The 12,878-nt window shown below is 31.3% G+C and overlaps 1 protein-coding gene across 2 annotated transcripts in view; it reads left to right on the top strand.

Annotated features, from left to right (window-relative positions):
• The window catches only part of LOC145266411 (peptidyl-prolyl cis-trans isomerase FKBP4-like), a 49,092-nt gene that overhangs the window by 18,147 nt on the left and 18,067 nt on the right, over nt 1-12,878 (top strand). For both annotated transcript variants that reach the window (XM_080122075.1, XM_080122074.1), the window contains exons 3-6: nt 6,001-6,165; nt 7,544-7,642; nt 10,863-11,110; nt 12,169-12,252. In XM_080122075.1, the coding sequence (XP_079978201.1) occupies nt 6,001-6,165; nt 7,544-7,642; nt 10,863-11,110; nt 12,169-12,252 (596 nt within the window). The remainder of the gene's footprint in view (nt 1-6,000; nt 6,166-7,543; nt 7,643-10,862; nt 11,111-12,168; nt 12,253-12,878) is intronic.

The following is a 12,878-nucleotide window of genomic DNA, read 5'->3' on the forward strand; positions in this document are numbered from 1 at the left end:
ATTTATCTGCTCAGATGCCAAATCAGTACTTGAAACACTGGAAAACAGGAAACCAACAAACCCAATAATCACCAAAACCCTAAATAGAATTGATGATATTCCTAACGATAAAAACCTCCTTTTCTGTTGGACACCCAATCATATCATCATAAAGGGTAATGATAGAGCTGACAAAGCAGCAAAAATAGCATTAAAATTGACCCCAACCAAAGATGAGATCCCTCATACTGATTTAAAACAAACCATAAACAAATATATTAGAAACACATGGCAAGAGTCATGGAACTCCTATACTAAAAACAAACTGCACCAAATCAAGGAAACCATAGGAAAACAGAAAGCAAACAAAAGAATGACCAGAAAGGAGGAGGTTATAACAAGACTCTGAATAGGTCATACTTCCATAACACACTCTTACCTACTCAAAAAAGAAGCCCCATTCTGCATACCCTGCCAGGAACTATACTCAGTGAATCATATATTAACAAGATGCGAAGACTTGAAAACAAACCAACTGAATCTATATAATGAAAAAGTTTTAAAGGACATATTCACTCATGTAGACCCAACTACCCTTCTCAAGTATCTGAAGATAACAGGGTTACTAAACAAAATTAAAAAAAAAACAAAAAACAATACCTTATTTAACTATATAATCATAGACACTGAACACCAGATACATACATAACTTATAACTATTAATGAATAATAAAAAAAAAAAAAGACTCCGGCATTAAATGACCACATAGGTTGATATGCCATAAAAATCAATCAAGATATTCTAGTAGTTTAGTTTTTTTTTTTCTTCAAAGAACTTTAAGGTTGTGGAACTCTCTTGCACTGTTTAACTCCTACCTACTACAGCCTTGCCTTTTTTTTTTTTTTTCCAAGACTCTGGTCAATAGTTATCTTCTACCTTTGTGATAATCAGATAATCATCTTTGGTTCTTGTTAACTCTTCCCATCAAGTGACTTTACACTTTGTCTCTAGTGATTTTCATTTAAAAAAAAAAAAAAAAAAAAAAAGAACGAGATTATAGGCATAACCGCTCACCAGGGCACCAACTAGCTGAACCATATACTTAAAAGAAAAGAATTGGTGGAAGGTTTGGTTCTATGTTTAGCAGTTCCTTAGAATTTAAAGAAAGGATTTTCCGTAATCGCTTCCTGGTAAAATAAATGATAGCTTTCGTTCAGTTACAACACAGAATTCAATGGATGATAAATCAGGCTAGGCTTTTTGTTTCAGATAAACTTGTTTAATTACATATGCCTTTCACTTTAAAGGACAAATTTTGTACTTTTTTCTATTAGAGAAATATAAACTAACATGCAAGACTTGCTTGATCAAGAAAAATTATCAGGTGTTAACAACATGTTGGATAAACGGTGTTGAATTTTAGTGTTCTCAAAATTGGAAATGAAAGTACAAGTTTGTATATGCAGTCTATACGATGCCAGTGGTGTTGCATTTTTGCAGCATCCACGTAAGAGGCAGCATCAGCAGCATGAGATTTATGAAGTGAAATAATTCTGTCATAATTCAACTCCTACGATTTGAATGTGTATGTGTATATATATATATATATATATATATATATATTTTATTTGTAGTATTCCGAATTATATAGGGTTTATATAATTCAGTAATCAGTCATATACCAATAGATTTTAAGCCAAAAAGAGATGACTTAAACTGTATGCTACAAAATTATCATATTTCATAATTGAGCATTCATATATTGTTTTAACAAAAACCAAAACTTCAAACAATGGATTGATAGCAACAAAAAGTGTACTTCATTGTTAGTTACAATTGTTTCAAGACCATTTGGACAAATTCAAGCATTATGGCGTTTGAAAATTTTCACAAGAACAGCCTTTCTTCAGACTTATTAAATAAAAAACACTTTAACAATAAAACATGAAAAAGAAAACATTTCCTTTATAAGGAAAAGCAAACAAGCGAGACCACTTTACCTCTATCACATCTTTGCAGAGCATTTTTAAAAAATTTATATATCAGCCTATTTTCGTATCTCTTAAAAAAAAAAATCATATATATTAGTGATGGGATGATTCTAATACTTTTCCCCAGTTCCGATACATTTACCGATTCCGATTCTTTATAAATCTCTAAATATTTAACTACAGAGTTATTTCCCCTGGTTTCTGTAAAAAAACATGTTAAATGTGCAGATATTTTCCTAAACGTAAAATTACACTTGTGGAGGATGATTTGTAGATTTTGGCTTTACTGGTAATTTAAAATCAATAAATATTTTATCATTATTACCAGCAATGGAAGATTTAAATCAATTAAAAAAACAAAAAACAAAAAAAAAAAAAAAAAAAAAGAATTGTTTTGTCATCGGATAATAGGCACCAGTTTTTTCGATTCCAATACTCCCAAATTTGTCTATTTTTATGATCCCCGATTTCGATTAATTGTCCCAACACTAATATATATATATATATATACTAGACCACCCATGACCCATTGGGTCAGTATGTTATATTAGCTATGAAATTAATGAGCATTATAACATAACAGAAACATTTCTATGAAAGTATATTGAAATGAAAAAAGAATATAGATTTCTATGAGTCATTCGGTTTATAATTGTTTATTTTTGGAAAAAAAAACCTTACAGTCATTGAATTATAAGTGGTTTTCCATACTTATAGGTAAATGTGCACTGAACAGATACCATAATACTTAAAGTTCAATCCAAATTTTGATATATATTTTAATTTAAATGCAAAAAAAACAAAAACAATTGGGACGTTAAAAACGTACACAGTAAAACAATGTTTTATTGTCGCATTGATTATTTATTTGTAATGCAGTTTTAAAAAAAACATTTTCAGGGTTATTTATGTTGGTAGTGTAAAAGAAAATGTATGTGGTGGGTAAATCGCTGTTGTAAAAATGTATGTGGTGGGTAAATCGCTGTTGTAAAAATGTATGTGGTGGGTAAATCGCTGTTGTAAAAATGCTCTTATGGTTGTCAACGGGTTAAAGTAGATTTATTTATAAGAAAATTGCGTTAAAATAACTTAATGTAATATGGAAATGAACAATGTAAAAAAAAAATGCAGAAAGTATTAACAATTGTTTATTTGGATAATTTAAACGCAAAAAAAAAAATTGGGATGCTTAAAACGTACACAGTAAAACGATAAGTTTTATTGTCGCATAGATTATTTATGTACACATGCGCAACTGGAAGTCATAAACCAGATGTTACAACACCCGTTAGGTCATTTGAGTTTTATAATTATATATATATATATAAGGAAAAGATCAGATTTATTGTTTGACAGAATACTCCTAAAACAATTTTCAAGAAATCCTTATTCCACAGAGTTTCAAAGAATGCTATTCTTCTCTTCAGAGGAAAGAAAGATATTAGCAAATTATTAGCTACGAATTTGCTGGTTATGGCATTAAATGAAACGGCACTTTATGATGGTTAGTCATAAAATGCAAAAAAATTTCATGTCTATTAAAACATGTGAAAAATGGGTGGGGTGGGGGAATATAGAAGGTCCTTAATGCATCCAGTGATAAATCCAATAATGGTTGAAAGTTTTTTAAAAACAGTCAGAATTTCAATGTCAGCTGAAATGCATAAGTAAACTGTAGAGTGAAAAACAATCCGATTGGAAAAGTAGTTGCAGAATTAAAAAAAAAACCTGATTGGAATAATAATTCAATGTAGGTTAAAGGAAAATAAAAATCCACTTGCAGTTGCCGAGAATGACCAAAAGGTTAGATCTTAAAATTCAGTCACTTAAACTAACCAACACGCTTGCTTCCATCGTTGGTCAGGCGTTTAATGGCAAGAACAAATTAGGTTAAATCAAGTTGAACGTGCAAATGTGTAGGCGTTGACCCAGACAAAAGTTGTCTAGACAGAGGAAAAATGCATCTGATAGGTGTTAAAACTTATACGGTCATTCAATCCTGACATTAATAAGGGAAAAAATAAATTTAAGCGATAAAATCATAGAAATGTTGTGAAATTTGCAAAAAATCAGCTCGGTTGTTTGGGAACTCACTCACTCACTCACTCACTCACTCACTCACTCACTCACTCACTCACTCACTCACTCACACACTCACACACACACACACACACACACACACACACAAAGGGGCTTTTTATATAGTAGATATTTTATATATATATATATATATATATATATATATATATATATATATATATATAAACTACAGACACTAGTGTTTTATGCTTATGCACTCCTCAGTATAAGAAGTAACAATTACTGGCAGTCACAAAGTCACTCTTGACTTTGTAGTCTATATAATAAATTGAATATTTCTACAATTGAAAATATAAGAATCTTTTTTTTTTTTTTTTTTTTTTTTTTTCCCCCCCAATGAAAACAATAAGTCAAATATTTTGGTCAACTCCTGACCATCTTCAGTTTATTATAGACATTTTATTTTTCTTATTGTTGAACTACAATGATGAATCTATAAGTCTCCATTTGACACCAACAGATCGACTATCACCAGCATTCATTGTTATTGCTTGACTATTAAAAAAAAAAAAAAATGTTCAACTCGCTGAGGAAGGTCAGAGTTGGCTGAAATATTCAATTTACATTGTTGTCATTTATTGAAAAAAATTTTTTTAGTAATTTAAAAAAAAAATTAAACACTGTTTACCTAGAGGAGAAAAATCCACTTGTTCACTTCACATGATTTAAAAGAAAAAAAAAATTAGCATCAAATTTGCATTCAAAAATAATGTTTTATATATAAACTAAGGACAAATGAATGTATCAAAAATGAGTTCCTTTTTTTTCTTTTTTGTATAAATAAATATGAGCATATCATTAGATTTTACAGATTTGTGCTCTATTTTATTTGATTATATTTATATTTTTTTTATATTTTTTCTTTTTCTTCCACTTTTCTCTTTCCCTTTCCTTGTTTTTTCTCTCTTCAGATCATATTTCGCCTTGCTCCACCTCCCCTTCCCTTCTCCCCCTCTCTGAAAATTTGCCAGGCTTCAAACAATTTATGATTCATTAACAAATGTCTTCCTATCCACTTTAAAACGTATCAGTTGATATAAGGATATGTTTTCTCTGTGAAAAGTGTTGTTCAAGGAAAATTCCAAATATAAGTTTAGTTTAGTAAACCAAATTCAATGCAGATCGTTTTAAAATAAACAAACATTTATTTGTTTATAAATCAAAGTACTTTTTGACATAATAACGTCTTCATCAGGATAGACATTTTTTTTTTTGTTTGTTTGTCTTATTTATCCCTCGTGGCATAGTGTCACTTAGAAAAAGCAAGACGCATTTGATGTTATCAACTGCAATTTACAAATGTCCCGGTTAGGAGATGCCACGAAGGATAAATAAGATTTAAAAAAAACTTTCTATCCTGATGAGATTGTTGAAAATTACTTTGATTTATAAAAAAAATAAACATTTGTTTAAATGGTATTCAGTACCCACCTCCCTTAAAAAAAAAAAAAAAAAAAGTTTACTTTTTAGGTTAATTATGGGTGAACACCCTGAATCCCTAGGTTGTGAAATGACTGGATTAGCCATTATATGGACTAAAAAGAAAAAGAGGTTGATATGCCATAAAACAAATCCACCCTCTTTGTTTTTTATTTATAAGTCACCAAGTAACAATTTGAGGATCAGAGTTAATGAGACTGATAGTTGAATTATGAAGAATATTATGAGAGGATGGGAAATGTTAGTGAACAAAATTTGATTATTTATGAGCCTATTTGATAACAAGATCAAGTTCTAATATGCAAGAAAGTAGTATCATATTGTGTTGCACATTTAGGACTGTCATGGAAAGAAACTTTGTTCATGGAAGTTTTATTTACAATCAGAAAATTTTTTTTTTTTTTTTCATTTTTTTTTTTGAAATGTTGAATTAATGTTGGACATTCGTTGGAAGAAAAGCATGCTACTGAATTTTCTTTTTCTTTTCAGGTTCTGTGATAAAAGCATGGGATTTGGGTGTAGCAACAATGAAAAAGGGCGAACTTGCCCGTCTGACCTGCAAACCTGAATATGCATACGGCACCAATGGTTCTCCTCCCAAAATTGGACCAAATGCCACCTTGATATTCGAAGTGGAACTCTTTGAATGGAAAAGTAAGTGTGCACTTTTTATTTCTCAACAACATTCTCCAAGTTTGTCTAATTAAACCAACATCCATGTTTGACTTATTCAGACGACTATTCTCGTCATAGATGTTAGTCTTGCTACATTTCAGCCAATGTACAAGGTGTCTTAAATAAGTTTCCACTCTTTTTGTACATCATTTAAAATTGTCGTAGACTCTTGAAAATTGAACATGAGGACACTTTAGAAGAATGATATGCGATGAAATTCTGTTTTAAACTTGGAAAAAATGCCACAGAAACGTATGGAATAATTCTGGCTGCTTTTGAATCATCTTGTATGAATCGAGCATGAGTTTTTGAATGGCATAAGAGATTCAAGGAAGGCAAGGGAGTCTGTGAGGTATGTTGAGAGGTGTGGGAGGAGTAAGGAAATCAGAACACCAGAGTTGATTGGCCAAATAAAGAATTTCATGAATAAGGACCATGTGTGTCTATAGAGACAATAATTGTTAGTGTGGGAACTGTACACACAATTATTCAAGAAGCTTACAAGGAGAAACATGCAGAGGACTGGAAATGGGAATCTATGAAAACAGATGAAATCGATAAAAACCTGATGCATATCGGAGTCAACCAGTAGCATTTTTGTAGTCATTTTTCATGCAACAGAACTTTTTGTAGTCATTTTTCATGCAACAGAACTTTTTGTAGTCATTTTTCATGCAACAGAACTTTTTGTAGTCATTTTTCATGCAACTGAATTTTTATTTGCCTGTTTTCATGTTTTATATCTGTCTCCTCGTTACAACACCTAAATGCTTCTTGATTGGCCTCTTTTCCTGTTGGAACTTCAAAAGAGGTTAGACTAGAGATAAAACCCTGTAAAAATGTTATAATTTAAATTAACTCCTTCAAAAAGTGTTTCATTTTGAAACCATACTTATAACTAACTCGCAGGGCTACCCGGCATTGCTCGGCATAAAAGTCTAACATAACTTCTATCTGTCTCTCTTTCCCTCTCTCATCTTTCTTCACCCAGTACATTCTTTAAGCATGCACATAACTTCAGTCAGTGTAAGGGAAATAACTCTGTGGAAAAAAAAAAAAAAAAAAAAAAATCAGTTATTTCTCTATAGTTTACATCTGGGGAAACGGACTATATAAACATTAAATTTTGACCCCCAAATAATGAATCTTTTTCTTTTAAATTTTAGATAATATACATATGCAATTTAAAAAAAAAAAAATCAACTTTATGGGTGTTTTGTGTATTTTCAAGTTTTAGCTGAACATACATTGGCTGTGTGTGTGTGTGTGTGTGATTTTCCTTTTTCTAGAATTTATAAAATTTGAAGGTATTTGTATATTTTATTGTTTGAAAACAAATGTTTATTTTTTTTTGCAGAAGAAGACATTTCTCCTAATAAAGATGAAGGTATTTTGCGGCGTATCGTTAAAAATGGAGAAGGGCGTAAAACACCAAACGAAGGTGCCACTGTGAATGGTGAGTTTAATTTTATCGTCTTTTTCTCTTTTTACATCCTAATTGAATGAATATACGCGCAAAAAAATTGGTTAAAACTTTTTTTTGTCTGTCTCAAACCAGGCATATTGCAAGTGAAACATAGGCGGCTACTGTGATAGGGGCCAGATTTATTGGGGGGGTCAGCTTGGATAGAGCATTGGGCAGCAAAATGTTCAGATTATTTGAATTTCTGCATCTTGGTACAATCAAGCGAACAGAGCAAAAAAGATCTCAAAGGAAGCCGTCCGAGGAAAGAAACTATCAGCATAGCAAAATTGTTTAGCATCTCGGGGCAACAGTGAAAAGAGTAGATTGGGAATATTTACATTGAGGAGATACAAGTGCAGCAGGTTCATCGGAACACGTTCCATAGAAATAACTATGAAATGAGCATAGGGGGTGCAACACTGCGGCTGGAGCTTGGCCAAGAGTGCGGGACATTAGGTAAGAAATTCCGGCTATATTAAAAAAAATTAAAATCTGTATGTTTTATATGCTCATGACAAAACGAAAATATCATATGCCAAAAAGCATGTAGATTGATCAAGTAGTTTTATTTTTAAATAAGTTGATGTATATCCGAGTAGTGAATGTATTGCCCGCCATGTTAAAAGAAAAAAAAATCTTTAAAACCAAGGGGGATAATACAACAGATTTATTTTGTAGTGCCTGCAATTTCCCATTAATCGCTAAAAATGATTTTTTTTTTTTTTTTTTTAAATTAAACTACTTGATCAATTCACGTGATATTTAAAATATGTTTTCACATCGTCATAGGTATGTATATGGTACAGATTAAAAAAAAAAAACATTTTGTGTTAGTATGGGGGAATTCTTTCTGGAGAAGGATCAAAATTCTTTATTTGCACTCTGCCCAAGAATGTACTATTCAGTCATGATTGGAATTTTTACATGAAAATTTAAAGATGCTAAGATTTTACTAAATTTGGACATCCAAAACAGTCCCTACTTATCAAGACTAAACAACCACAGGAGTACAATTGTTAATGAGACAGATCAGTTAATTGATGAACGGAATCTATAAAGTGCTTATGCTTATTGCTTATGAGAAGAGTTTATAATAAATATTTGATGACGACCATGTTGTGTTTAAGAAACTATCTTGTGTTAATATGTTCCTCTGATAGGAAATTCTTGGAAAGAAACTCGCTTCATGGACATTCTGTTTGATGTTAAACGGAGAAAGACAGGCTATTTGCAGTTGTGATTAAAAGGGATAATCTATCCTCACTATTTTTAAATTTATTTATCTTTTTTCTTTTTTTAAGTAAAAAGAATATAAACATGGCCGTTGTTAATCCCAACACTAAACCTAATCAACGTTTGGTTTTGAGATTCTAAATTGGCCTTTGTCTCGTGTATAGTTTCTTTCAGATTTAATTAAAAATGCAACACTAGTACAATATGTCCGTGCTTATTTAAGGTTCTTTCTTTGCGCATCTCGTTGCTTCCTCTTGACAACAATCGTCGACCCCCCAACGTTGTTTCTGTGGGCTTCTCTTTTCGACATATTGTCGTCACTCACCTTAGCGACTAAAAGTGGCGTGCACAGGTTCACAAGTATGAAAAGTGAAAACATAAATCTGACACATCCTGACAAGACCTCATTGTCGTTGGTTGGCATCAGCTCCTCTGTCTCCTAAAAGGTCTCTTGGTCTGGTCCAAACCACAACCTGCCATCAACTGTCACAAACTGGAAACTTTCCTCAAAGATTGCAAACTCAATACTGTCCCTAACTGTCGTAAAACTTGTCCATCCTAAAACTGTCCATAAACACTAAATATCACTACCACACCTTGATTAATAAAATGTGGTTATGGTGCATTTAATTCTGCACTCTTCACAAATCACAACCATAATTTAGAAATCATTGGCAAACATATCTCCTGTGTGTGATGCTGTTTCTAAAGTTTGCAAAGATATCACCTAAAGAATTGTTTTGCTGAGCAAGCAAAATATTCTGACCATATCTACCAAATGTATATTATCTAGGATATTTTTTTTTTTTTTTTGTTCCCTACCAGAAAATTATGTTTTCTGTCCCTTCCATTTCTTCCTTTAGGTTAAAGCATTTTCTCGTATGGTTTTTATTACATATTCTGATCAATCATATATTTTAGAATGTTTTCAAAAAAAATATTTTCATCAAAAATGTCCTGCCAATCTTTTTAAAGCTTACTTTTTTTGTATTTTGTTTTATTTTTTATTTTATTTATTTTTTATTAGTCTTTTCTCCCCACAGGAGGTCATCATATTAAATGGTTTCTTGAACACACAGTGGTTGGAAGCAAATTAGTGAGGGGGAAATAACATTGATGAAGAAACTAATAATAAAGAGATGGTTGCATTTACTTATAAACATTTATTTCTCAAAAAGCAAACATGATACATAAAAGGATGAAAAAAAAAAATTATTCTGTGTAACTGTACTAAAAAACAATCAAAATGTATGTATTGCCAAGGTAAATGCATTGTAGAGAAAGCATAGGTTATATTAACTATTCTGCCAAGGATGCTGTTGATATGTGCCATGCTGAAATGACTAGCTGTTTGGGAGTCGTGTTTTAAATGCCCAGAAATAAATTCTGACAGCCTAGTGTCTGGCTACCTTAAAGTTCGATATCAGAAAGAGACAGAATCTGATTTCTAAATATCTCGTGGATATTTTGGAGATTGTCCAGAATTCTTCTGTTAAAAACAAAATACAAATATTTATCCATGATGGAATGAAAAGATCATATTCCAAGACTTACATGATAAATTAATTTTATTTTTTATAAAGAAAATCATTTTTTGAAGATTTTTAAGCAATTAATGAGAAATTGTAGGCATTACAAGGCTGATCTTGTGAGTTTGAATTATTGTTAGGTTTTCTCTCTTGGTTTCATTAAGATGGCAACACGAGACTATCCCTCCTCACTTAGGTTTTTAGTAAAAAAAAAATTACTTTGTCAATTTATGTAATTTTTTTAAATATATTTTTGTTTCGCCATGGGTATGTATGTTATACAGATTGTTTTTTTATATTTTTGTTTCTTAAAGGGTCAATTCTAGGCAAGAACCAATATTTTATTTAGTTTCCGGAAGTAGATTGTATGTCTTGAATATAATTCCAGGCGAATTACTCTGAAATACTGAACCAACTTGCCATTTTTTCTCTTAAATCTTTCTTTCCAGTTCATTACATTGGCTACCATGAAAACAAACAATTTGAAGAACGTGATGTCACATTTGTGGTTGGCGAGGGTATGGCTGAAGGCGTCATCGATGGTTTGGATATGGCTATGAAAAAAATGAATGAAAACGAACAATCTATTCTGGAAATTGCACCAAAGTATGCGTACGGCAAAGAAGGACATTCCGAGTTTAACGTTCCCCCAAATGCTACTCTTAAATATGATGTCACTCTTAAGAGTTTTCAAAAGGTAATTAGAAGAATCCGCATACTCTCTCATATATACTAGCAGGGTATCCAACGTTGCCTGGAGACAGTAAGAACAAAATAGAAGAGGCTAAAATGTATAACATTTTTCTATTAAGCATTCTAGCGCTTTACATCTGTCCTATCTTTCTTCCCCTTCACTTGTCTTTCTAACCCCTTCTTACTAATAGACCCATATAGTGAAAAAATAAAACTAAGGTCTCTAGAGCGCTACTGAAACTACCTAAATAAAATTATGGAGACCTCCAGAGCACTACTACTACTACCACTGTACACTCATTAACCCTTATCCTTGAGTGGCCTCCGAGCCTTGATAAGTGGTGACTCCTTGGTAAAAAAAAAAAAAAAAAAAAAAAAATGGACAAGACGCCAGCTATCTTGGTTGGAAATTTAAAAGCCATGGTTAATATTTGAGATGAAATAAAAAGCATTTAAAATTATGTAAAAACATCAAAAAATGATGCAGGTAGTTTGCAAAGTAACTGTTATTGGCTATGGTAACATTTATTTGTATGTTTGATTTTTTTATCACTTTTTCAAATCGCTGTGCATTGTAAAACAAACCCCAAATTGAAAACTTGAATTTTGTCTGGCAAAGGCCTTGAAAAGTTCATGAAAATGGACATTGAAAATCTGTACGAACCCTGGAAATAAGGAAATGAGTCTACATTTAATTTCTCTATTAATACTTAAATTTGACACCACTACTGTGCACACACACTGAAGGAACCTGTCTTCTCGATTGACCTTCAAAAAATGAATGTTTTAATAATCACTTGTGGCAACACTGATTAATATATATATATATATATATATATATATATATATATATATATATATACACACACCAACTTTATAGGTGTTTGTTTTGTAGTCTTACACTTTTAGCTGGATATCAGACCTATATATACACACAGACAACTATGCTTTATATATAAAATCAATGTTATAGAAATGTATATGTTAACAGTGTTTGACTTTGTAAGTGAATTTACTCAAATTACATAATCACATTTTTTTACCTTTTTGTTTTTTTATAAGGACAAAGAAACCTGGGAAATGGATGCAGATGAGAAATTACAACAAGCTGAAATTGCCAAAGAAAAGGGAACAAAATACTTCAAGGTATATATATACACACACACACACACACACACACACACTTTAAAATTTGTACAGTGGTGCCAAAAAGAAAATCCGCACTTGTCCTTTTTTTTAAAAACTGCAAATTTAAGCTTAATTAATGTAACTGTTTAAATACCTCATTTGATTCGCCTTTTCTTCCTCTATAATTTTAACTGTTTATATTTGAGTTTTAATTTAAGTATCCTAGTGTTTATGTCAATTTAAATATATATATATATATATATATATATATACATACACACACACACACACACACACACACACACACACACCTACAGAAGGTGTCCAAAAAGTCACTCTAAAATAATCTAAGTTCAAAACCCTTCAGTGACTTTTTGGACACCCTATATATATATATATATATATATATATATATATATAGAGAGAGAGAGAGAGCAAATAGTTAATAATAAAACATGTTAAAAAACACTTTGAAAAAGAGTTAAAAACATATTTAATTAGAATCCGCGGAGTTTCGAAGAAATACTTTCCTTCTCATCAGAGGGTAGGATTTAGCAAAATGTTGGATCAGATTTTGCTTGCAAAAGTATTTGATGAAACTGCAAGTAAGTCGAGCATCTTACTTTATAACAAAGTGTTTTTAT

The sequence above is a fragment of the Euprymna scolopes genome, chromosome 41, assembly GCF_053919585.1.
Source record: "Euprymna scolopes isolate OS-2025 chromosome 41, ASM5391958v1, whole genome shotgun sequence".
In the NCBI taxonomy this organism is placed as follows: Eukaryota; Metazoa; Mollusca; class Cephalopoda; order Sepiida; family Sepiolidae; genus Euprymna; species Euprymna scolopes.